Genomic DNA, 25,930 nt, shown 5'->3' with positions numbered 1-25,930 from the left:
TATGACCAACCTAGATAGCATATTGAAAAGCAGAGATGTGACTTTGCCAACAAAGGTCCGTCTAGTCAAGGCTATGGTTTTTCCAGTGGTCATGTATGGATGTGAGAGTTGGACTGTGAAGAAAGCTGAGCGCCGAAGAATTGATGCTTTTGAACTGTGGTGTTGGAGAAGACTCTTGAGAGTCCCTTGGACTGCAAGGAAATCCAACCAGTCCATTCTGAAGGAGATCAGCCCTGGGATTTCTTTGGAAGGAATGATGCTAAAGCTGAAACTCCAGTCCTTTGGCTGCCTCATGCGAAGAGTTGACTCATTGGAAAAGACTCTGATGCTGGGAGGGATTGGGGGCAGGAGGAGAAGGGGACGACAGAGGATGAGATGGCTGGATGGCATCACTGACTCGATGGACGTGAGTTTGAGTGAACTCTGGGAGTTGGTGATGGACAGGGAGGTCTGGCGTGCTGTGATTCATGGGATCGCAGAGTCTGACACAACTGAGCGACTGAACTGAAAGAGAGAATTGTTGAAAATATTTTAAAGAGGTACTCAGTATTGTCCCATACAGGTATCCACTCGTAAATTTGTTTTTGATTTTTCCCAGCTTCCAGAGGAATTATCATCATCCAGTTAAAATCTTTGGATTTAACATTTGCCTGAAAAGGGCTGCATGTGTCAGAAGACTGATTTTGAACCCCTGACTCCAGTGTCTTCAACTCTCGAGAGCATTTTTTCCTTTTCTGTTAACATCTGAACTTCCATTGATGTTGTTTGAATGTTAATCTTCATGCCACTATGTTGAACTTGTTACATCCTCTGAAAGTCTTAAATGGGAGATCCTGTAATGTAGAGATTACTTAGTGGCAAAAATACAGATTGCGGAAGCAGACGGACCTAGGTTTCCCGTCTTGGCTCTGTCACTCCTGAATTCTGTCATCTTGGGCAGCTTATGTAGCCTCTCTGGCTTCAGTTTTCTCATCTGTAAAAATGAAGGCTGTGTCTTCAGGGTTAATGGGGTCACAAGCTGCATTAGTTCGCTTGGATTCTCACAAGGTGCCACACACCAGGTGACTCTAATGACAGAAATTCATTCGCTCACAGCTCTGGGGGCTGGAAGTCTGAGGTCAAGTTGGCAGCAGGGTTGGTCTCTCCTGAGGCCTCTCCGCTTGGCCTGTAGATCGCTGCTGTCTGCCTTGTCTTCATAGGCTCTGACCTCTGTGTGTCTGTGCTCTAATCTTTTCATAGAAGGACACCAGTCATTTGGGATCAGGGCCCACAATAAGTACCTAATTTTAACTTAATCACTTCTTTAAAGACCCTCTTTGCAAAAACAGTCCCATTCTGAGGGGATCAGGGCTTCATACACAAATCTGTATACGAATCTAACACACGTGTGTAGTGCCTGACCCACAGTAGGCTCAGTAGGCTGTCTTGTTATCCACCTGATCATCATTTAAGAGGTACAGTCTTTGAACAGAGGCCCGCATGTCTCTACACTCTCAGACACCCTGGACCTCTTGAAACAGGCAACCCAGCATTGTGATGGGCTTGCCCTGTCCTGTTATCCAGCATGAGGCCATCTCTTCCCTCTGCCCTAGATCCAGGATGTTATAAATCTTTAAAATGACTCATCCTTGAGTCTCCTCTCCCCCGACCCCCAGTCTTCTAGCACAGTGCCAGCTTGCTTTTATCTCTATGTGGAAGTTCGCTCACCCGCTGATTCCAAACTCAGTCATTGCCTTCATCTTCAGAATTACTGGTCCTGGCTGGCTTCTCTTCCAGCCATTTTTTTTTTTTCCTGATTCTCCATCTCTGGCAGCAGACCCTGTGCCTTGATACAGAAACTGCCCTTGTCGTATCTGAATAAGTGTCACCCAAGGCCTCAGGTAGTGACCCCTCCTCTGCCGTCCTCAGGCCTGGGGCGGAGGAGGCCCAGAGAGTCCGCCAGGGAGAGCTGGTCCATGTCAGCACCTCGGAGAGGGCCAGCGTCCAGGTCCCGCTGGCACCCAGCAGCCACCTTGTCCCCAGGCGCTGCGGCTCGTGTGCTTCGCTCTGGGCGCTCCCTGGTTCCCCAGAGAAGCCGCCAGAGGAGCCGTGTCCCAGGCAACGGAGAGTCTCCTGAACGCTCCTTTTCGCCCCTGTCTCTCTTGCAGCTGCAGTGCCGTGGCTCCGTGAGCAAAGCTTGGGTGCCCAAGCCGCCACCGTGGCAGCGGAGTGCAACCTGCAGAGCTGCTGATCACCTGCAGAGACGGAGCGAACGTGTGTGCGTGTGTGTGCGCGTGCGGAGGAAGGAGGGCCACCTGTTGTGTGTGCATGCATCTGTGTACACTCGTGTGTCTCTGAACGCTGTCTGGGCCGGAGGAGGACGGGTAGCAGCTTCACCTCAGCCTCCAGACCCCGGACTAGAGGTCACGGCGGTGGCGGTCACCCCATACCTGTCCCTGGGGGCCTGCTGCCTCTTCTGCCTAGAAGGGTGGTCAGACCTTAGGTGGGATTCTGACACCTGCTCCCCTTCCCCTTCCCCCTCCATGTCAGACTGAGGAGCAGGGGAAGCATTTCTGGCTCGTGTGCAGAGTGGGATTCTCGAAGCAGCGAGGGGCCTTCTGAGTTCCTGCTTTATGACCCCCGAGGGCCGGGCAGGCTGGAGGGGACAGGTGCTGTCCAGACAGTCACCTGGCCTGGCTTCTTCTTTTAAAATTCCCTGCCAGTGGACTCCCCAAACTCTTCCTGGGGGAGCTGGGGCTGAGCTGTGGCCAGATCTGCAGCCTTTCTGCCACATACAGAAGAGCACCAGGGGCCTGACCTGAGTGCCGGGTGTGCAGCCTGACAGGTAGTAGCAGAGAGGAGCCTCTCACTCTTCGGGGCTGAAAACCTGAGGCTAGGAGTTAACCCCTGCTCTCACCGCTCCTTCACGGTCAGAGCGGAGCATCCAGTAGGAGGAGGCCAGGTTCCTGGTGGTGGAGGGCCCCCTGGCTCCCCTGGCCACACTCCACGGCACCTCAGTCCTGCCCCCGAGGTCGGCTGATGGCAGCCAGGGAAGCCATTGTCGTCTGCCCGGGGCTGGTCAGCACCGAGCTACCGCATCAGCCCTCCCGGTAGCTGGACATCAAGGGCCCAGGCAGGTGCACGGCCAGGGACAGTTGGGAAGGGCCCCAGCTGAGGTCCCGGCCAGCGCACCAACCCTTCTACAGCAGGCGGGATGTTTGACCCAGAGAAGCCAAGGGCTTGCAATCCAGGGGCAGCCGGTGCTCCCACATGAACCCTCCCACTGCTGGAGGTCTGTGCTGAGGAGGACCCCACGGAAAGGAGGACTGTGTGGCCGGCTGGACCACGTCTTCCTCCACCCATGGCCCAGACTTGAGCCACAGCATGCGCACGCACAGGAGTGTGTGCAGGTGTGTGTGTGCCTGAGAGACAAACCCCTCATGGGGTTTTTGTCCTCACGTGTCACATTAAGCTGGCCCGGGGCCTTCTCTCTACCTCCCCTGTGACCTTGTCCCAGCCCTGCCCCCCACTCTCCTCTGTCCTAGGAGGACCCAAACCCTGGGTCAGGCCCCTGTCTCCCGCATCAGTCCAGCACACTGACAGGCTTCTCCCTGAGATGTCCTCAGGCTTCCTCAGCCGGAGAGCTGCCTTTGGAGTCCAACTGTTGTATCTGTGTCAACCCATGAGAAATGTCGCGTATTGCATGGGGGAAACAGCTTTTTCTGCAGTGTTGGGTTGGGGGCTTTACTGCTGTCTTAGCCCTAGCCAGGAGGAAGGGGCATCGGGGGCTGCTGCCGAAAGGAGGGGAGAGCAAGCCTGGAAGGACTGAGCAGAGAAACTGGGACGGCCGGAGGGCTTAGGGCCAGAGTCAGTGCTTGTCTGACAGCATCTCAGACGGCAGGATGATTCCCTTTGCCTGCCTTTTTGATGATGGGTCTCTTCCCTAAGGTATATGTTGGCAGGACCACCACCCCCTACTTCCCTACTTTCCCTGGCATGCTGGCCCTTTCCCAGTGGACTGGAAATGAGAGGGGGTATCCAGTGGCCTGAAGCTCTGTGATGGCTTCGTGTCTCCCCTCTCCTGGCCCAGGTGTCCCTGGGGGATCCTGCAGAGCACTACCCCAAGTCCTGACCCAAGGGCCAGCATGGGGAGGAGACGGTCGCAGGCCACATGCACTTTATATGGAGATTTTGTATTGCTAGAAAGTGTGTTTCTCCCACAGTTTGTGAATATTCATGTGTTTCATAAATGTCTGATCCTATCTGAGCAAAGTTGTAATGTCAATTTTGTGGGAGGTCTGGGTACTGGGCGGCAGTAGGGCTTAACCTGAGTGAACCAGGAGCCTCTCACCTACCTTGGAGGTGGCAGGGAAGAGTGGGTGGGAGATGGAGGACCAGGGAGGTTCCTAGTTGAGCAGCTAGAGCAATTAGTGGTCTCGACTCCAGAGCTTGGTCAGAGTTGGAGGTCAGTCAGCCAGAATGGTGTGGAGCATGCCAGCCCTGGGATGAGGTTCCTGCAGTGACCCAGCCTCTCAGCTCACTTCAATGCCCCCAGTCTGGGGATCAGTCAATGGCAGGGCCCTCTCCTGGCCCTCAGTCCATTCTTAACTCTGGCATGTAAGCTGCAGCTGCTTGGTGCAGAGGAAAGCCAGGCCCAGAGCCTGGATGCTGACTTGGTCTGATACCATCTAGCCAGAGTGGCCCTTTCTCTACTGTGTGAGGGTTTCCAGTTTTGGACCGCTGGACATGAGAGCTTTATTAACTCACATCCCAAGTTCCTGTGAGAAGGGGTTCAGGCCATGCCAACGATATCACAAGCTGCCTTGCACAGAGTGAGAAAGGAGAAAAGGAAGAACCTGACCCTGGGACTTGTCTGGTTCTCAGCTCTGCTTTGAAGCTCCTGATGGCCGAGACCTGGGCCTGGCATTCCCTCTCCTGCCTTCTCCTTAATACGGCTTTGCTTTGGCCTTGGGAGCTAATATACCTGTGCTCTTGAGCCGAAGATTCTGGAAGGTGGAGTTGTCCTACACGCATACACATTCCTGACCTAAGGATGCTCCCTAGTAGAGAAGCACACACACTAAGGAAAAATTATTAGCCACTGTGGCAAAACTGCTTTCCTAGAAGGAAAAGTCACACCATAGCAGCAAGTGGTTAGCTTTTGGTCCTAGTGAAAGGAGCCTGAACCAAGACAGGCAAGATTATGTGTCCCCTCTGGGCCCAGGAACAGGGAGAAGAGAGGTAGCAAGGGCCTTCAGCTCTAGATATTAACCTCAGAACTGGAGCTCAGGGGTTTTTTGCTGCAGGGCAGGTGCCCACTGCTCCTTTCTGGGCACTACACTGTAGGCACAACCAGTGGGCAGGCTAGGTTTGCCCATAGGGCTCCACAGCTGTGAAACAGTTTGCCTCTTCAGAAGGACAGGCCTCTGTGGCTCTCTCAACTAGCCATACAAGCCAGTGAGATTTGGCAGAGGCTCTATGACCCACCAGAGCTGGGCACTTAGCTTTGCCCAGCAGCCTGAGTGCCCAGAAGTCCATGTTCTGTGAGAGAATGCACAGGCTTAATCCTCTTAGGGGAGAGAAGTCCAGGAGGAAACATGACCTGGAGGTGCAGGGCAGAGGCACTGGAGGGAGCTGAAAAACCATCAAAAGAATCCCAAGAAGTCAACCGTAGGGGCAGGAGGAAAGGCCCCAAGTCTTAGAGAATGTGAGAAGCCTGCTATGGGGTGTCTGAGTGCAAATGGGGGTACTCTGCAGGAAATACAATTGAGGTGCTAAGTGAGGACAAGGTGACGTCAAAGTCCTGACATGAGAGAGAAGCCAAAAGGAAGGGCTCAATTCACCATTAGAAGTGTTATGGGCTGAATAGGGCTTAAATCACTCTTTAGAGAGGAGACCCTTGGGAGAGCCTTTGGGTGGAGGGGTGGGGAGTCCCCTCAAGGGGTGAGCCCTAGTTCCCAGCTGGAGGTGGGGTGTTCCCAGCCTCCAGTGCCAACGTTTGTATTACATTTCATCCTCACGACTACGGGATGGACCATTATCGTCCCCATTTCACAGATGAGAAAAAAATCAAACCTTAGGACTCTAGTCACTAATGCAAAGTCACACCACCTATTCTACTAGGAGAGCCGGGCTGTGACTTCACACCACCTCACTCCAAAAGTCTGTCGGTCCTAGGAGCCAGCTCCCAACACCCACTAGTGTTTTTCTGCCTTCTTCCACGACTCTCCTTTCCTGACTGCCTTTGTCTGCAGCGAGGGGGTCAACTCGGGTCCCAGGGACCAAGATCCCGCCATTAGTTACCCCATACCCGGGCGCTAGGCCCACCCCAGGAAGAGAGCCCGCAGGGACACAGAGGGCTTTGCGGAAGGGGAAGCTGCTGTTGTTACTGCGTGGGATTGAGGGCGGGGCGGGGCCAAACTCGGGGGACCGCGGGGCTGCGACTTCAGCACCTTGGAGAGCGCAGCGGGGGGGGGGGGGCGGGGCTCCCGGGTAAGGGGCGGGGCGGGGCGGGGCGTACCCAAGCCCGGCCGAGGACCCGGGAGCGCGCTCGGAGGCGCTCGCGCCAGTCCCGAGAGCGGCGCGCGGTCTGGAGCCGCGCCCTGCCCTGCGCAGGTGCGCCCGCCGCGCAGTCCCCAGCCGATCCCCGCGGCGGCGGCCTCTCGCCGCGCCGGTGCCTCCTTCCCCGCCGCAGCCGCCGCCGCCTCCGCGCCGCGCTCCGCCCGGATGGCCAGGGCTGTGCGGGAGAATGGCGGAGCGAGAGAGCGGCGGCCTGGGCGGGGGGGCCGCGTCCCCGCCTGCCGCCTCCCCGTTCCTGGGGCTGCACATCGCGTCGCCGCCCAATTTCAGGTGAGGCTCTCCGGCCGCCGCGCCCCACCCTTCAGCCTAAATCGATCTGCCCGGGCTCGCCCCACCCCGCACCCGCCCCGCAACACACACTCATGGGAAACCGCAGAACGAGAGGGCGGCGTGGGGATGGGGTCTCTTCCCGAGTCCCCGTCATCCTCAAGTCTAGACTCATGGCCGATGCATATCCGCGGTGCGGTTCCCTCCGCCATTCCGTGTCCGAGGCGAGGAGATCCTGAGCTGGAACTGGAGGAGGGGGCGCAGAGGCCGCCTTCCCTCCGACTTTGGAGCTGCAGCGGGGTCTGGGGTCCGCGTTGAGATCCCGCAGGAGGCAGGAAGCCTGGGACTCTGCCTGCGCCCAGTCGGAAGGCTCCTGTATAGAGGATGGCAGTAGGTTGGGGTGCCCCGCGGGTCCCAGTTTCTTGGGGCGACCGACAGCCTTGGTGCTGGAGAGAGTCGCAGGCCCCTCCCCCAGCCCTGCCTGGCCAGAGGGGCCCAACTCCCAGGCCTGGCGTGGCCAGGACCTTCTGTGGATTGGGACAGCACTGACCTGGTCGGGTGCGTGTAGGTGCCGAACGAAGGCTCAACCTCAACCCGCGAGATCGAGGCCCGGCTGTGGGAGGGGGAGTCTGGGTTGGAGCCCGCAGGAGTAGCCAGGGATATTGGTGGGGTGGGTCCTGCTGGGGTGAGTACCCTGGACCCTGATCTGACCTCCTCCTTCAGCTCTCTCCCTGCCCCTAGTCTGGCCTTAGGCATCTGGGAGGTGGATTTCAGAGAGGTGGCAGTGGGTGTTGCGGGGGTTGGGATGGACGTCCCTCTGTCCTCATCCTGGCGGGTTGGAGAGGAAGGAGAGGAGGGGTTACCGCTCCAGAGTCCCCAGAAAGAGGCCTCCGTTCCCCATTGTTTGTCCGTGTAATGAGCTGGCGCCTGCCCTTCTCCTGGGGCCCCCACCCGCGCCGGCCCCAGCTGGGCTCTGGCGCCAGCCCCTCTTCTTGACCAAGGGGTTGCTGGCTCCCCGGCCCTCAGGTGGGCAGGGACCTCCAGGGATCGCTAATGGCCTCATCATCAGGACTAGAAATCTCCCAGAAGGCCCCGAGCTGAGCTGCCAAAGACCAGATGGAGGAGGCCGGGCTCCAGGGCTGGGGGCTTTGTGGTTCGAGCCTCAGAGTAAGGAGGCCGAGGTCTGAGACTCACTCCACCCGGTGTGAACTGCGCTGTCTTCACACCAGTGCTGCCCTCCTTCCAGGAGGGCCCTCTGTGGTGGGAGAGCACAGCCCTCGGACAGACGTGGATGCGAATCCTGGCTCCACCAACTTTCTAGCTGCCTGGCCTGGTCCTGAGTCTCATCTGTTGATGAGCTAATTCATATTGATTCCTTAAGGTGCATCACGTTGGCACTCAACAAGCGTCACCCTTCACACCAGCGGGCGTTGAGACGGCTCATTCCTGCTCGGGGCATGTTCCTGGGGCTGGCTGAGGTCTCCCTCCCCACCACTCTGGGCGTCAGGATGGGGCTGCCCATTTTGTAGATGAGGAGACTGAGGTTCAGGAAGGCGGGTGGCTTCCCCGAGGGGAGTCAGGACCTGAGGCTGCATGTTCAGTCCACTCTACCTTCAGGCCCTGCCTCTGGCCCCGGAGGACAGCTTGGCCTCCCCTGCCTGCTTCCCCCTCCCCAGGTGAGAGCGCTTGCCATTCCTGCTGCCCCGGCGGGCAGGTTATCCTGGACGCCTGAGGGACAGTGACTGATAAGGAGGGCCCACCAGTGAGTGTGCCCACCCCTGGGCCCGGTGGGCGAGGGTGGCACTGTGCCAAGGCTGAGCGTGGGTTGGCCCTCTGGGACACCAGGGCCTGGTTGTGGAGATGTGAACAGTAAGGCCAGTGTCTCCAGCCCTGAGGCCTGCCCTGCCGGCTCCAGCAGCCCCCGCTGCCCTTTCCCTGGCCGCCTCTCACAGTTCTGAGCTCGGCTGATGGAGCCCGGGTGGAACTGCTCCCCTGTGGCTCTGGCCTGGCTTTGAATCCTGGCTCCGTCCCCTTAGCCACATGCTCAGAGTGGGTGCCGAATGCCTTGGGCCAGTTTTTTCTCCACGATGCCTACTTTGGCCCCTGCTCAGGGCGGCCCTAAGACTTGGATGAAACAACACATGTGGAGTGTTTCAAGGCTGTTAAGAGCTACATTCACGTAGGGCTGTTCTTGTGGGTATTATTTTGTGTGTGTGTGCACGTGTGTGGACGTGTGTGTGCACACGTGCGTGTGACCCAGCACCACTGTCCGCTTCCAGAAGGCACAAGACGTCATTACCTAAACTTCGGTTTGCTTGAAGCCCGGCACAGAGTAGGTGCTCAGTAAGGCGTTAGTGCTTTATTATTTAACTGGGGATGCAACTGGAGAGTTCAGAGAAGAACGCTGGAAACCCTGCCACTTGGGAGGCCTTTGCTTTGCCCAGGCGCCGTTCTAAGCACTTTTTGTGCAAGGGCGCCCAGTCCGCCCAGAACCACATAAACAGAATCTTGTCGTTATCCCCACTTTGCAGATGAAGAAACTGAGATGGGAAGAGGTTAGATAAGAGGCAGAGGTCGAGTTCAGAGCCACCCTGGAAAGAGAGGACCCAGAGGAATAATGATGGAGGAGAGTTTGTGGAGGGGGACACGGGTGTAGATCTGAGGAGGGCGAGCATTTATTTGCTGAGAGTTGGTGTAAATAAACCTTTTTTTTTTTTTTTCTGATTCTAGAAATGCTCCAACCAGTTACTAGTAATTACCTTTGATTCCGGTGTGGGAGAGGGATTTTCACTTATTTCACAAACTTCTGTATTCTTTGAGTTCTTATTTTTACCATAAGCATAAGTTACTTCTGTCACCTACAAAAGAATAAAAGAAAGTTGGATGGTAAAGTGATACATGTTCATTTTAAGGAAATTCTGTGAGAGAATTGAGAGTCTTAGCAGAGGATTCCTTGAGCTAGGTGGCAGGAGGAAGAGGGAGACAGTGGCACAGTCCGTGTGAGAGGCTGCTGGGGGGTCAAGTGAGCGGCTTCTCCGGGGTGTGCCGAAGGCGGCGTGGATGAGAGGACCTTAGAGACCAGCCCACCCCCACCCCCTTCCTTAGCGGGAGACAAGAGAGGCTGAGCGGGTTCTGGAGCGCACACAGCAAGCTGCAGCGGAGCTGGGGCTGCACCGGGTCTCAGGACTCCTTGGACACGATGCTCATGTTCTGGCCCCCACGCTGCCTGGGGGGCGCAGGAGCCGAGGGCCCCCTACTCATCTCTTCACAAAGTTCTGTGTACTCAGCTGTTCTTCGTTCACTCAGCAAGAACTTGCGGGAATTCCCAGTGGTTAGGATTCCACCCTGGCACTGCCAAGCGCCTGTGTTCGATCCCTGGTCGGGGAACTAAAATCCTGTAAGCTGTGCTGCCCGGCTCCCCACCTCACCCCCCAAAAAACCCAAGTACTTGCACCTTGCCGGGCTCACTGAGACATGCCAGAGGTGCAGATGAGGGCCTGGCCTGTCGTGCGGGCGGCGACATGGTCTATGTGGTCGGACAGATAGACAGACAAGGCCTTACCAGACAGGTGGCAGGTGAGCTGGTGACTCGGGCCAGGGGCCTGGAGGGGCCCTGGGTCAGAGCAGGGTCAGCTCAGCGCAGGCTGGGGGGCGAGTGAGGGTCACCCAAGAGGAGGGGTGAAGAGGTAGGGGGTATGTGACACCCAGGCTGGCCCAAGTGCGGAGAGCAGGCGTGCAGGGACGCAAAGGCCCCGTGGGGACCCTGGCCTGTCCCCTCACAAGCAGGGGAGCGCACAGAGGTCTCGGGAAGGACAGCATCAGGTGGTGCCTTGGGCTTCTGATCAGGAGTGGACAGGGAGGCAGGGAGGCCACTGGGAGACCAGCCGTCGTGAGGGTGTGGACGGGGCTCAGGGGAGGGACATCTGGAGGGTAGATTAGCCCCCTCCCCGGGGGATGGGAGAGAGGCGCCTGGGATGAGGCCGGTCCCCTGTGGGAGGTGAGAGGCTTGGCGGGTGGGGGTGATGACGGGCGGGGGTGATGATGTCACTTGAGGCTGAGCCTGAGGTTGCTGATTGAGGGGGAACCCAGTTAGACGGTTCAAGCAGGCAGTTTGTGTGGGGTCTGGAGCTCAAAGAGGAGGATGGGGCTGGGGCCACAGACCCTGGGAGTCTCTGCTCGGAGAGTGAGCAATGACCTGAAGCCTCAGGAGGAACATTGTACCCAGGGAGACAGAGTGAAGGGAGAGGTTGGGAACCTGCCACATTTGGGGGGCAGTGAAAAGCTGCTGCTGTTGGGGCCACCCCAACTCGGCCCTGGGCAGCGCCCCCAGACGGCTGCGATGAGACAGAACGTGGACTCTGCTCACACAGCCGGCTGTGGCCAAGGCAGCATTTCAACCCAGTGATTGGATGTCAGAACCCTAAGTTGGCCTCTGGATTCCTGGGGCCCCAGGGGGACCTGCAGGTTGGGCCCCGGGTCCCCTTCCCGCTCTTGCGTGTCCAGGGCGCTGTCTCTGCAGCCGGCCCTGCTCTTGGATTCATTCAAGAAATCTCTAGGCACGTCCACCGTGGGCCTGGCCTTGCCCGGCACCAGAGACACGGGCAGGGCCCAGGGCCTGCGTCCACCAGCGCTGCTTCTAACAAGCATTTGTTTAGTGCCTGCAGTATACGGCCCCGGGCTTCAAGTGTGGAGCAGAGCGGGGCGGAAGTCAGAGTTACCCCGAGGAAACCGGCTCTGCGAGGGGCGGGGGCTCGGGGGCGTGACCCAGAGTGGACTTGCGGAGAGACGTCCCCCAGATCCCACCGCGTCCCAGGCTGTATTTGTGTCAGGGTCTCTTCCTGTGTGCGAGTCATCACGTGGAGCCATAAGGTGACACGCTCTGTCTTTAGTTCCCACTTTCAGCTTTATAGTTGAAAGCACAGACTTTATAACGTTCATCCCAAAGAGTGAGCGAGCAATGCTCCATCGGCTGGAAGACCCCGCGTGCCAGACTCCGCGGTGGTTTCCATTATGGGACACACACCCTTGTGTAGAAAGATTTTGCCAAGGTTGGGATGGTTTCCATAGGATTGTTTCCCGAAAGTCGAGTCACCAGATCCCAGAGTTCTTGCTCCATATCAGCACCAAAGTATTTAAACAGATTAGATGCTTGCTAACCCCAAGCAGGGACTTCCCGGGTGGCCCTAGTGGTAAAGAACCTGCCTGCCAGTGCAGCTGGGCTTCCCTGGTGGCTCAACTGGTAAAGAATCCGCCTGCAGTGCAGGAGACCTGGGTTCGATCCCTGGGTTGGGAAGGTCCCCTGGAGAAGGAAATGGCAACTCACTCCAGTATTCCTGCCTGGAGAATCCCACGGACAGAGGAGCCTGGTGGGCTGCAGCCCATGGGGCTGCAAAAGAGTCGGGCTGAGCACAACCCCAAGTAGGGGTGTTCTTGTGGGACTGGTTTCTTGGGTTGGATTCAGTTTTCAGTGAAGATGACCCCAGTGTGGACAGGGTTGATAAAGGAATTCCAGACCAGAGGAGAAAACCCAGCCTGACCCCAGGGTCCCCCAGAGCTGGGGTGGGATGGAGAGGGGCCTCTGAGGGTGAGGCTGGGCCTGGCGCCCCCCCACTCTGCTGTCTCGGCCAGCAACATCTTCCCAGAGGCCCCCACTACTATCCCAGACACGCAGGCAGGGTGCGGGGCACACAGGAAGTCAGGCTGAAGAGGGAGCTGGCTTTGAGATTTCCGAAGGGGAAGTCTAGAAAGACCTGGGGACACCAGCATTTCATTCATTCAACAGCAGTCGCTGAGCACCTGTCAGGTCAGGCCCCCCACGTGATGCCGCCCTCACGGGCCAATTGCCTCTCAGGGGAGCCTGCCTCTGGTCACAGAGCCCACAGGGAAAATTCCAGTGACTCCCTGCCCCAGGATGCCTGCACGGGGGACCTAGGCCACAGCCGGGCTCTTCGGCCCCATCAGGGAGCCAGTGGGTCAGGAGCCTAAGAGTTGGGAGGGTGGGAGGCGGGGGCAGGATCCACAGGTGCGAATTTGGGCCCCTTCCCGTAAGGATGGGGGGAAGCTGTTAGGGTTCTGAGCTGGGGATGGGTGATAAGACCAGACTTGCATTTCACGAGTTGGTCTTGGTGGCCCCTCGGAGAATGGCCTGTGGGGGAGCCCAAGGGAGGTGGGGAAGCTGCTCGGAGTAGGGCAGCCCAGGCTAGGGTTCGAGAACCCCCTGGGCAGCCGTGATCAGTACTCAGAGGGCGGCAGAGAGACAGGCGGGACCCCTGGACTGCAGCTGACCCCATCACAGCGGGGCCCCGTGAGACATCATGGGGGGACCCATGGTCAGTCAGCTCGCACCCTGACCTCCCTCCCCAGGAGCCAGGAACAGGAAGACAGGAAGAGCCTCTGGGCAGCCACATGCCTGGCTGGGATTTGGCATTGCTCAGCTTGAAGCCTCAGCACTTTACCATTTAACCCTTGTTTGGCAGGCATTGCTGACTCCACCTCCTCCTGGGTGGAAACAGCAGCTTAGAAAGAGCTGCTCTTGGTGGAATGCAGCTGTGACTGATGGCACATGGCAAGGGAAAGGCCATGACGTAAACATCGAAACACAAGAGACTTGTCTGTCCATTTAGGGGAGCTCGGCTCAGGCAGGGGGAGCCTGAGGGTGGCACGTTCAGAGGACAGTGAGGAGCCAGAGGGGAGGACTGGGGAGCCAGAGTGGGAGGCGATGAGGTTAACTCAGAAGAGGGGGCCTGGGTGATAAAGACTGACGCCAAAGGTCAGGGGGGTCTCGAGAAACCAAACCCTTGCCGTAGAGTCGCCAGATGCTAGTGTGGGTGAGACCTTGTGACCCGTCTCACCCAAACGGGCAAGCAGGCCTGGGTGATGAGGGCAGCTGCCTCCGAAGGGCTGGGGTTCCCAGATCTAGAGGCGAAGCTGGGGACCTGACCTGCAGCGGGTCGTGTGTTTCAGCCTGAGCTGTCTTCTGGCGCTCTGGGGGCCGGTTTCTGTGGGGAAGGTGGATCAGTGAGTTCAGGAGGGGACCTTCCTCCTTCCTTCCTGCCCCCACTGCCCCCCTCCCCTCCATCTTTTCCTTCCTCCTCAAGGAGCTGCTGTCCTTGAACTTGGAGGGACTAAGGGTCTGTATGGCTTTCCCTCCACAAAAGGCCTCCTGGGGCTTCAGCTGAGGGACCCAGAACTCCTGGTGCCTGGAGAAGCAGGAGGGAAGGGCAGGGAGTAGGGCGGCGGAGGGCTGGGCAGAGGCGGACGTTGCGGGAGGTGGGTGTGATTTGCAAAGGCGACTCCAGGATTAGTCCAGCCCCTGATCCTTGGTCGGAACCTCCTCACAGCACCCTGTAATTTACACACACTCCACTCAGTAAAGTTTACCAGCACCCAGATGGGGGGCCTCATCTTACATATAGGGAAGCTGCAGACCTATGGCATCTTCTATCTGAGCCTTAGTGTTCCTCATCTGTAAAATGGGCAGAATAAAACCATCTTCCAAGGCTGGAGTGAGGATGAAGGGAGACACAGAGCGTAAAGAAGGTTGGTGGCCAGGGCACAGCAGCCACTCAGGCAACAGGGCGGCTGATCCTCATGAGGGAAGGAGTTGGGATTTGATCTCAGGCCTCCTGCGTCTGAGCCTGGTATGGCGGCCATTCCACCATCTTGCCTGGCTTAGGAGTAAAAAGTAAGATTGAGGAGCTCCGTGCACCTGCCCCACCGGAGCCAGGGATCAAGTGCGGGCTGCTGAGCCCCAGCCCAGGGTCTGGCCACCGCTGCCCTCGGTGGCCCTCGTTGCTCGTGTGGAGGCTGAGGCAGCTGTCCCTGCCCTCCCCCAGACCTGCCTCCCAGGAAGCAAGAATGTCGGGTGATGCTGAGATTGCGTGTGCAGAAACTAGCTGAGAAGCCCCGGCCCAGGTCCAAGCCAGACCCTGCAGGTCTGCTGCGAACACTCTGGTCTGAGAGGAGCCGTGGAGGCTGAGGCTGTCATGGACAGCCATCAGCAGACACATACTGAGTGCATAGTGTATGCAAGATGACCTCACCAGCTCTGCCCTCCAGACTTTGCTGGCAGGGGGGGACCTTTGTTTTTCACCTGCTGGGTGCAGGGTGGGGATGGAGTGTCAGCTCCGTCTACTTTGCAGCCTCCTGAGAGGACGGGAAGGGTGCTCAATGCAGGCCTCTTCCCCTCTGCTCCTTCACACTGTCTTCCCTCCACGCACAGGGTGACACCAACCGCAAACAGGAGGAATGACGGACCGGTGAGCGCTGCCTGGAGGGCTGTGAGGCGCTGACACCGGGGGCCAGGAGGGCTTCCTGGAGGAGTGGGCTTAACCAAACCTTCTCCCAGCAGGCACAGGTTGAAAGCCTGCCATGTGCTTCATCCAAGCACTGGGTTAGACACTTGGGAGGCAGATGCAAGAGATGAAGCTTCACACACAGTTGTGCAAAGGGTGGTGTTTCTTCTGCCTCATCGTGGTGGGTGTGGGGTGAGCGATGTGCAGGCATGGGGAAACTGAGGCAGACTGGCCAGGGCAGAGGCCTGGGACTGCAGAGGCAGGAGCTAGGCCAGGCTGGGCAGTGAGGACAAGAACATGCAGACGTGTGCGGGGGTCCCAGGCCCCCAAGGGTCGTCTGAAGGCACGTCTGGGCTAGTCACCCAACGGTCCTGCCGCTGCCTGGTGCCAGCTGAGTCCCAGGGGCGCCTTCTCGTGATAGGCCAGGCTGCCAGTGTGTGTTCCCCACCTGATCAGTACCACTGCAGATGGGTTATCAGCCCAGGATCAGAGATGCCACCCTGCGCCAGACCAGGCAGGGCTGCCCTGACTTCCTCCCCAGCCTGCCCCTACCTCCATGCCCTGCCCCAGCCCGGGGAACCTACCACCCTTGGGCTCCAGGTCAGAAGAGGCCTTCAAGAGCACATTGTCCATCTGCTACCTCGGCCGATCAGAATCCCTCCGTGCCGTTCCTCCAGGGGTCTTCCAGCTTCTACTGCTGCCACCCCGCAGTGCCAGGAGTCTCTTGGGCCCCCAGGCTGCCCTTCCTGCCCTGCCCTGGGAGATCCACACATGACCTGCCCCTTAGCCCTGGCCTTGGAGCCTCCTTTGCCTCCAGTCACTTCCTGGTTGGAAGGACAGACCCCTGGGGAAGGGGGCCGGGTTCTGTCTGCACCCAGGTGGGCAACAGAAGCAGCCCAGACCCACCCCAGGCAGCGCTGTCTGTGAGCCCACAGAAACCTGCCTGATGAGCTGCGGGGGCTGAGCATCCCTTTGTGGAGAATTTTGGAAGCACAGCCCCTCAACCCCACACCCATTTCACCACCAGGAGCCCTAATTGTGCTGCTGGCCCTTTAAAAGCAGATCGGGGCTGGCTTTTGGGGGGAAACAACCCAGATTTCTGCCATCTGCGTCCAAGCTTGGGCCAGGGAGGGGGGGCCACCCCAGCCCCCGACAGGATCGGGGCATTGGAAGGGCAGGAGGAGCCCGACATTGATTGCAGTAACCTGATCCCGCAGGGGAGGCGGCCGCAACAGCAGCGGCTGCGAAGGGCCGGGGGAGGAAGCTGCCTGCAGCTGAGGGCTGGCGGGGCAGAGCTGGGGTCGGCAGCCAGCCGCTGCCTCCTCTCCCGGCCCATCTATTTTTAATGAGCTCCCCAGGCTTCTGCAGCAGGCTGGACACAGAAAGGCAGGCCCAGGCGGCGGAGGCCGGAGGCCCCAGCCCTGCCCCGAGCCCTGGCCCCCACCCCCACCCTTCTGGGCATGAGAGGGCGGCCCTGGGGCCCCGCAGCCCCCCGGCCGGGCAGGGCTCTCCATGCAGCTGGTGCTGAAGATGGATTCAAGCCCAGACAATGACAGCTGGTTGGAGGATCAGTGGGAGCACTGGTAGGGGTTTGGGGCCCGGCGTGGGGGAGGGGGAAGCTCAGGGGCGGCTCCACGGGGTTCCGGGTCTGTGTTTGGTTTGGGGGGAAGGCCAGAGGCAGGGGGTGTGGCCTCCTAGGACCCCCTGGGGCTGAGCCCACCACCTCTCCTGGGTGACCTTGGACTAGTGAGTCTCCATTCTCTATGCCTCAATCTCCTGGTATTGAAGAAAAGACTCAGAATTCTCCCCAACTTCCTTAACAGAGTTCTCCCACTGTCCCACCCACACCAAACCGGGCAGATACCCAGGGCTGGGGCTGAGTAGGGGCTGGCACAGCCCGCCACTCTGGGGCGGGGGCCGGCCTTGCGGTGACAGGGTCCTAGTACAGCGAGTTAGAGTTCCCATGCTTTGAGTGGGGTCTCGAGTCCAGGACACCTCCAGCTTATCCCAGCCCCAACATGGGCAACCTCCCGTTCGGGGCCCACATGCCAGGCAGGAGGATTTTGCATTGGAATTGATGAGACCAAGAGCACAGAACGGGGCACTGTCTTTCCTAGAACTGGATAAAGCTAGATTGACACCAGGCTCCCCTTCACCTGCTCCCAGGACTTTCCGAGGGTGGGACCTCCTGGGCCAGGGGCACGGAGTGCCCCTCTGAGCTGGGGCGGGGCCTCTGCCAGCACCCTGGGTTCTGTCCCCGAGGTGCACAGGGAGGCCCCACTCCTGGACCCCCTTGGAGTCTCTTCTCGATGCTCTGCCTCCTCCATGGGTGAACTGGAGTCAAGTCAATGCCTTGACTCTGGAAGCCATTTCTTTGGCAGAGCCGAGGCTCTGACCAGCTGGGCCTTCTAGGCACAGCCTCGTGGTTGACAGCAGGGTGGAAACTCCCAGCCGGGTAGAGCTAGGGTGACCCAGAGCCCTCCCTTCCAGTCCTTGCCGGGAGACCTGCCTTTTGATCTGAGCCCCGAACTTGCCCTGCCTGTTCAGTACCCCTTGCATTGAGGCAGGCAGACCTCAGGTCCCATCCTCTAGGGGCTGTGATATGTCGAGGGGCCGCCCCTCGGAAGAGGTACGAGGGAGGCATCAGGGTCCTTGGCCCACCGCCAGCAGTCCCCTGAGTGGTAACTTTGGCTTCTTGTCCCCACCAGGCTCACCCATGACATCAGCCTGGAGGAGTTTGAGGATGAAGACCTCTCCGAGATCACCGATGAGTGTGGCATCAGCCTGCAGTGCAAAGACACTTTATCCTTACGGGTAAGGGTGGGGTGGATGGGATGGGTAGGGACAGGAGGGAGGGTATCCCTGTATCTAGAGGGGCTCTCAGGGGTCTGTGTGGCACTCCCATCTAAGGAAATAACATGCAGGAAACATCCAGGACCATGCTTGGCACATCTTGAGTGCTCAGATTTTTTATTTATTATGTATTTATTTATTTTGCCAGGGGCAAAGGTAGGAGACAGCTCCTTCAGTTGCCCACAAGAAGGGAGACAGCAGGAAGTCTTGAGGCCTAGGACAGTAGCAGTTAGAACCAGAATTAAGGGAAGGCTCAGGACTACCCTAAATCCTTTCAAAAGCTTCCTTGGCAGAGGGCCTGAGGCAGTGTAGGGTGGAGTCCAGTGAAATCTGCAGTGCTTTGGGGCAGGAGAAAAGAGCCAGGGCACTCCCTTGGCTACATGGCACCAAACACACCACGAGCCCTGCGGAACCCCTCTGGCCCACTGTCCTAAAGGTCCCTCTGGAAGGTTAATCCAGCATTGCTGCTCTGGGCCCCCATGGCTTTGCCATAGGACAGAGGGCTCTCTCAGCTGCCGAAGGTCTGAATCCTGCCCGGAGGGAGGTCCCCAGCGTCTGGGGAGACCCAGTCAGACAGAGATCCCTCATGTCTTTTCAGAACAGGAAAAAGGGGCCACAGGCCAAGAGATGGAAAGCAAGCGCGCAGCTAGGTTGCAGAGCCCAGAGTCTCTCTCAGCCCCCAGGAGGGTGGGCGGCCGGAGTAGGCATGCTGTTGGGAGGATGTTAGCAAAGGAGAGCCGCAGTGTGAGTTGGGGTGGGGTGCCTCTGTGTTGACCTCCTTTTGCCCCCAGAGATTCTGTAAGTCCTGCTAGGCAAGAGGAAACCGAGGGGTGGGGCTAAACTCTACCGCATGCTTTACGCCCCACCCCCACCCCGGCCAGGCCTGGAGGGGTGGAGGCAGAGCCCACTGCTTCTGGACTAATACAGCTTCTTTGGGACTCCCACACCATCCTCTTGGATGACTTGTACAAGCAGAGCCTTGGTGTATGTGGGGCCTTAGCCAAGCTCCAGGGGACTATCACGTTTTCTTGCCAGTAAATCCTCGCCTCTCTGGGACGCTGGGAGGCAGTTAACTGGTGAGGGAATTGGGAGAGTCAGGGGATCTGTCCAAGGTGCCAGTGAGTTAATGGCAGGCCTGGAACTAGAACGGAGCTCTGGACTGTCAAAGTTAGGCTGGCCCGAGAGAAGACCTCAGGTTGGAGGGTCCTTAGCCTGAGGACGGAGGAGGGTGTGGATGCCACTGCCTCCTGCGGGTGCTCGCCACCTGCTCCTTCCCCCCGGCATCCCTCTTCCGGCCGCGCTCTGGTCCTCCTGTCCGCACTGCGGCCCTCCGGGCTGAGACTATTTCCTGAGTTTCCCTTACTGCCCACTTCAAAAACTAACCCCGGTCTCCATCCCTTGTGGGGCCCTGAACAGCTCAGCGACCCTTCCGTCCTCAGTCCCCATGGCAACAGCGGTGACCTCACTCTGGGCTCGGTTTACTACTCGAGTGAGGTCACCGGCCGTTGCCAAGGGAACGAGGGGGGTTGCAAAGAGTCGGAAAGCGGGGGACCGTGGGCGCGGGGATCGGTGTGGACTGCCAAAGGTGCGGACTGACATGCGGAGGAGGCGGCGGCCTCGCGCGTCCTCGACGGGGTGGGAGGGCACGGCCCCCTCTCGCGGGGCTCCTTGCCGCTCTCCCTGTCTCCCCCTCTTTGCGGCCGCGGAATGGGCTCGCCCGCGCCGGGTGTGGGGTGGGGGTGGGGGGTGGGGGGCGGTGCTCGGCCGCTTGGTCCCCGCCCCCGCCCGGCCCCCTGACGCCCCTCCGTCCGCGCCGCGCAGCCCCCACGCGCCGGGCTGCTCTCCGCGGGCGGCGGCGGCGGCGGGGGGAGCCGGCTGCAGGCCGAGATGCTGCAGATGGACCTGATCGATGCGGCGGGGGACACTCCCGGCGCCGAGGACGACGAGGAGGAGGAGGAGCGCGCCGCGCGGCGGCCGGGAGCGGGGCCACCCGAGGCCGAGCCCCGCCAGGAGACGGCGCCCCGCGGCCAGAGCCAAGGGCAGGGCCAGGGCCCGGGCCCAGGCAGCGGAGACACGTACCGGCCCAAGCGGCCCACCACGCTGAACCTCTTCCCGCAGGTGCCGCGGTCTCAGGTGAGGCGGGGCCGGGGCTCAGGGGGCGGCGCCGCGGGGCGGGGCTCCGGCAGGTGTCCTCAGGGTCCCGGCAAGGGCCGCGGAGCCGGCAGGGCTGCGCGAGTCAAAGAAGTCTCCAGCCTGGTGATGCTTGCTTGGCCTAGCTTTCCCAGGGGGAGGTCCCTGGAGAGGTGATCGCTGAAGGCAGGCAGAATCCGCCCTAAGTGAGACGGGCCGAGTAGGTCTGGCTGGGTTTCGAGCCTCGAGATGAGACGTGGAAGGAATGTAGGGACTGAGAGGGGCAGGGGGAAGATGCTCCTGGAGAGGGAAGTAGGGGATTGGGAGAACAGGGGTTGTCAGGGTGTCGGGGTTCCTGGTGAACGTGGGGCAGAAGCAGGGCCTGGAGAAAAGGGCACGTGAGGTGGCCGCGTGGGAAAAGTCAGGGGAAGTTGTGAGGAGTTGTGGCTGGGGAGCAACCGGCGCTTTGAAATTCGGGCAGCTGGGAATTCCCGGGAGGCAGGGAAGAGAAATGGGAGGCGGAGCTGCTGGGCTGAGTTGGGGGCCTAGGGCCCCTGGGCTGGGTGGCTGGATGCCAAGAACGGTTGAATGAGGTGGGGGGAGAGCCCGCGGTGGGCCATTGTCTCCCAGGCCCATTCTGGGGAGGTTCAGAGGAGCAGCTTGGGGAGCTGGGGCTGTGGGTGGAGGGTGCAGGGGCTGCAGAGGGAGGATCGGTCCCTTTCCCAGGATCCTCTCTGGTGGGTTTTGGCAGCCAAATTCATGAATGTGCGAGCCTGTGAGGGTGTTCTCAGGGCAGGGGGCTTAAGGTGTCTGTAGGGAGCCTTGTATATAGGCATTGTGGAGAGGGGTCCCAGGGGCAGGAGAATGTGGGGTGTGTGGCCCGGAGACCCAGGGAGGAGGGCCTCTGACAATTACATCTGTCATTCCTATGTCGTGTGCTCCTGGCGGGGGGGGGGGGGGGGGGGGGGGGGGGGAACTGAGTCCTGGAGCCATCATTTGTATGATTCATCCCAGTCCCCCAGGCCAGCTGCTGCGGAGACCCTTCTTCCCACCTTTCAGGCTTTATGATCACGTCCCTGCCCCTTCCCTAGGCCATGGCTTCCCAGGCTCCAGGGGAGTAGGGCTGGGAGTGAGCATCTTCCCTGTAAACCCTCCACGTCTGAGACCCCGGGATGGCTCTGTCCCTGGATGGCTCTGGCTCCCCTCCCCACTCACCACCAATGTTGGCCGTTGCCACTTACATTGAGGCCAATGAGAGCATCTCCCCGAGGCCCAGCCAGCTTCCCTGGGCCCAGGGGGTGGGCTGTCCCACGTCAGCAGGCCTGGCCAGGAAGGTTGTGACTTGCCACCCCTCCTACCTGCGCCAGAGGGCTCAGGCCCTTGGCAAAGTGGAAGGGGGGGCAGGGGCAGCAGCAAATGGCCTAGGGCTGGCCTGGGGGGGCAGGGTCAGGGCCTCCCTGTGCCGGGCACTGCTGAGCGCCTCTGTCACAAGGGCCTTTTGTTCCCTGCACAGGACACACTGAATAATAACTCTCTGGGCAAGAAGCACAGTTGGCAGGATCGGGTGTCGAGATCATCCTCGCCGCTGAAGACAGGTAAGTGAGGACCCTTCCCTTGCCTGAACCCCAGCTGTGGCCAGCAGTGGTCCTGGAGCCTGCCGCAGGCCCGCGGGGAGGCCCCACCGTGTCTTGGTGTCTGTGTCCAAGGGCCGGGTGAGGGCGCTGCCTTCAGCCCCGCCCCGCCTGCTCTCCAGGGGAGCAGACGCCTCCGCATGAGCACATCTGCTTGAGCGATGAACTGCCGCCCCCCAGCAGCCCCGCACCCACCAAGGATCGAGGCACCTCCACGGACAGCCCCTGCCGCCGAAGCGCCGCCACCCAGATGGCGCCTCCCGGTGGGCCCCCTGCCGCCCCCGCGGGTGGCCGGAGCCACTCGCACCGCGACCGCATCCACTACCAGACGGACGTGCGGCTGGAGGCCACCGAGGAGATCTACCTGACGCCCGTGCAGAGGCCCCCGGACCCTGCGGAGCCCACCTCCGCCTTCCTGCCGCCCGCCGAGAGCCGGATGTCAGTCAGCTCCGACCCCGACCCCGCCGCCTATCCCGCCAGTACCGGGCGGCCACACCCCTCTATCAGCGAGGAGGACGAGGGCTTCGACTGCTTGTCGTCTCCGGAGCGGGCCGAGCCGCCAGCCGGAGGATGGCGCGGGAGCCTGGGGGAGCCGCCGCCACCTCCGCGGGCCTCGCTGAGCTCAGACACCAGCGCCCTATCCTACGACTCGGTCAAGTATACGCTGGTGGTGGATGAGCACGCACAGCTGGAGCTGGTGAGCCTGCGGCCGTGCTTCGGCGACTACAGCGACGAGAGCGACTCGGCCACCGTCTACGACAACTGCGCCTCTGCCTCCTCCCCCTACGAGTCGGCCATCGGGGAGGAGTACGAGGAGGCCCCCCGGCCGCGGCCCCCCACCTGCCTCTCGGAGGACTCCACGCCGGACGAACCCGACGTCCACTTTTCCAAGAAGTTCCTGAACGTCTTCATGAGCGGCCGCTCTCGCTCCTCCAGTGAGTGGGCAGCAGGGAGCTGCAGGGGGAGCTGGGGAGGTGTCCCTGGGAGGCGGCCCCAGGTCCACCTGGTCACGGCATTAGGGCTGAGCCGGGGGCTGGGACGATCCTCTCCCAGCTTGTCTCTGTCGCCTACAGGTGCAGAGTCCTTCGGGCTCTTCTCCTGCGTCATCAACGGGGAAGAGCAGGAGCAGACCCACCGGGCCATATTCAGGTGAGAGCTGAGGGCCGCTTGGCAGGCAGGAGCTGGCCACACCCTCCTGGCCTCCACCGTCACCACATGGCCTAAACCCAGCCCCTGCACTCAGCCCCAGGACAGTGTCCACCCTCTAGGAACCTGGAGTTCAGACACTGAGTGGACGGTCTCAGAGTGATGTGTTTGCTGCCAGAGCCCAAGAGGGTGCCCAGCAGACACCCCTGACCACACATTAAAACCCACCAGCCCCTCACCCTGCCCCTCGTGGAAATAGTCCCTACCCATGACCCCTCACTTAGAACTTCCCTGTAGCTCAGATAGTAATGAATCTGCCTGCAATCCAAAGACCCGGGTTTGATCCCTGGGTCAGGAAGATCCTTTGGAGAAACGCATGGCAACCCACTCCAGTATTCTTGCCTGGAGAATCCCATGGACAGAGAAGCCTGGCAGGCTACAGTCTGTGGAGTTACAGAGTTGGACACTACTGAGCAACTAACACTACCACCATCATGACCTCTCACAGTTGATCTGTGGCCTTGCTCCCTTAGCTGTGATTTCCTTGGTGGCAGATGCATGTCTGATTGACCTCGGTCCTCTCCTCCCGGCCCTAGGAGTCACGGGCACACGGGATGCTGTGCAAATGTTTATTGAACCAGTGATGTCGATGTAGCTCCCCGACCCCAGAGCAGGGTGGGGATACAGATGTCTGGTTGAAGGGGCCCAGGTGGTGAATTCCTGATGGGCCCTCACTGGGGACAGGTTTGTGCCTCGACATGAAGACGAGCTCGAGCTGGAGGTGGACGACCCTCTGCTGGTGGAGCTGCAGGCCGAGGACTACTGGTACGAGGCCTACAACATGCGCACGGGAGCCAGGGGCATCTTCCCTGCCTACTACGCCATCGAGGTCACCAAGGAGCCTGAACACATGGCAGGTAGTGTTCCTTCCCCTGCCCTGGCGCCCCGGGGCCCCCACGTCAGCCCCGCCCTCATCACTCCTGGGCTGACTGGTGCTCCAGATCTCAGCCTCCCAGGGAGGGGGCCTGAGAAACGTGAGGCCCAGCCCAGCAGGGTCAACCCCGGGGGCGGGGGTGGTGGCCCTCTGTGGGTCTGCCTGCTGCTCATTCCACACTTCCTTTCCAGCCCTGACCAAAAACAGTGACTGGGTGGACCAGTTCCGGGTGAAGTTCCTGGGCTCAGTCCAGGTCCCCTATCACAAGGGCAATGATGTCCTCTGTGCCGCTATGCAAAAGGTAGCTACTCTGCTGGGGAGGGCACCCACCCCCGGCCCGGTCCCCCATCCTCTCCTGGGGAGAGGGGCGCCAGCCTGACGTCCCATCCTGCACCCACAGATCGCCACCACCCGCCGGCTCACCGTGCACTTTAACCCGCCCTCCAGCTGCGTCCTAGAGATCAGCGTGCGGGGCGTGAAGATCGGCGTCAAGGCTGACGACTCCCAGGAAGCCAAGGTGACGGCCCGGGGCCCCCCTGCTCTCCCACCAGATTCCCAACCCGTGCTCCTGTGGGCTGACGACCACCCTCTTCTCCCTCCTGTAGGGAAATAAATGTAGCCACTTTTTCCAGTTAAAAAACATCTCTTTCTGTGGATACCATCCAAAGAACAACAAGTAAGAGGGGAAAGGGGCAGAGGCGGGCGTGCTGGCTCAGGGTGCTTGCGGTTCAGCCCGGGGCCTGGCGTGCGTCCCAGGGGCCTGAGCCCCCGTCCCGCCCAGACGGACTGCTCTCCCTCCGCAGGTACTTTGGGTTCATCACCAAGCACCCTGCTGACCACCGGTTTGCCTGCCACGTCTTTGTGTCTGAAGAATCCACCAAAGCGCTGGCAGAATCTGTGGGGTGAGTATGTGCGTCCTGCCGAGCTCCCAGCCCTGGCCTGAGGGCCCCGCACACTCCTCGGGCTCGGCAACACCCCCAGGTCTCCTAGCGCCTCTGCACAGCACCCTCGGCTCACGCAGGGAGGGCTGGGCGGTCCTGCAGTCCCGACTTTATAGTCACTGGGCCCTTTCTTCACTTGCAATCTTACTCAGGAAACACCATGTGTAGAGAACAGAGCTGAGTAGCTCTGACCGAGGCGGGGTTGGGAAACAGAGTCCGGAATAGGGACCCCGACGCTCCAGGGTGGAAACCCCGAAACCCCGGGGGGAGATCCTGCCCCTCCCTGGTGACGCCTGGGTGTCTGCCTGCCTCCTAGGAGAGCGTTTCAACAGTTCTACAAGCAGTTTGTGGAGTACACCTGCCCCACAGAAGACATCTACCTGGAGTAGCGGCGGCGCCACCCCGCCCTCGCACCCCCGGGCCAGGGCCAGGACGGCGGGCTGCTGACAGGATGTGGCACTGCTTGAGGGGACACTTGGCACTGCCAGAGGAAGGGCAGCGGGGGGCTGCTGGCCGGGGTGGGGGAGGGCAGGGGCTACCGGGAGAAGCGAATGCAGTCTATTGTAATATATGGGGTTAAACTCATCTGTGGAGGATGGTGTGGGCTGCCCGGGGGTTGGGAGGGCGCGGGGCTGGGGGGAGGATGAAGCCTCCTGCCAGGACGGGGTGCCCTCCTAGGAGCAGAGGGCTCTGTCTCATCTTGGGCCTCCCTCACTTCCCCCCTACCAGGGCCTCTGGCTGGCAGCTCCTGCCTCGACAAAGCCCGTGCCACCTGCAAGTGCCCACCCCAGCCCTACCCCCAACTCCCAACCCCCAGCCGCGTGGGCCCCCGAGCTCGCGCCGAGTCCAGCCCCTCCTGAGGACTCTGTGGTCAGGAAACGGCCGCAGGTGGGGGATGCCATCCCCATTCCCAGCTCTGTCACCGGTGTGGCCTCTGGACCGACAGCTCCCACCACAACCCCGCCGGCGCGCTGGCCCCCTGGCAGGCGTGGGGGTCCCCACGGGGAGGGGAGAGCACAGCAGCGGGGGCCCTGCCTCAGCAGGAAAAGGAGGCTCTGCCCTGGCCCCGGGCCAGCCGGGGCCTCTTGGCTGCTTCAGCTGTAGCCCCATTCTAGGTCCTGTGACCCCGGCCTCAACTATTAAAGTGCCATTTCCTGTCGGGACCGCACTGGGTGT

The 25,930-nt window shown here is 60.4% G+C and overlaps 2 protein-coding genes across 4 annotated transcripts in view; both read left to right on the top strand.

Moving 5' to 3' along the window:
* The window catches only part of CRY2 (cryptochrome circadian regulator 2), a 36,138-nt gene extending 31,892 nt beyond the window's left edge, over positions 1-4,246 (top strand). For both annotated transcript variants that reach the window (XM_027562562.1, XM_027562563.1), the window contains exon 12: positions 2,148-4,246. The gene's annotated coding sequence lies outside the window, so the exon portion shown is untranslated. The remainder of the gene's footprint in view (positions 1-2,147) is intronic.
* Positions 4,247-6,551: 2,305 nt separating this feature from the next.
* On the top strand, positions 6,552-25,922 carry MAPK8IP1 (mitogen-activated protein kinase 8 interacting protein 1). 2 transcript variants are annotated; one of them, XM_027562528.1, is made up of 12 exons: positions 6,552-6,828; positions 17,828-17,933; positions 19,794-20,105; positions 21,616-21,697; positions 21,856-22,668; positions 22,807-22,882; positions 23,624-23,796; positions 24,005-24,114; positions 24,214-24,330; positions 24,419-24,489; positions 24,617-24,715; positions 25,071-25,922. In XM_027562528.1, the coding sequence occupies exons 1-12, from the start codon at positions 6,728-6,730 to the stop codon at positions 25,141-25,143; spliced, it is 2,133 nt and encodes a 710-aa protein (XP_027418329.1). In that variant the 5' UTR covers positions 6,552-6,727; the 3' UTR covers positions 25,144-25,922. The 2 variants fall into 2 exon arrangements, with proteins under 2 accessions (XP_027418329.1, XP_027418330.1); XM_027562529.1 differs by lacking the exon at positions 6,552-6,828 and adding an exon at positions 15,377-16,702.
* Positions 25,923-25,930: the final 8 nt, after the last annotated feature.

Source organism: Bos indicus x Bos taurus, chromosome 15 (assembly GCF_003369695.1).
Source record: "Bos indicus x Bos taurus breed Angus x Brahman F1 hybrid chromosome 15, Bos_hybrid_MaternalHap_v2.0, whole genome shotgun sequence".
Lineage (NCBI taxonomy): Eukaryota > Metazoa > Chordata > Mammalia > Artiodactyla > Bovidae > Bos > Bos indicus x Bos taurus.
This window is presented reverse-complemented; position numbering and strand designations above follow the sequence as displayed.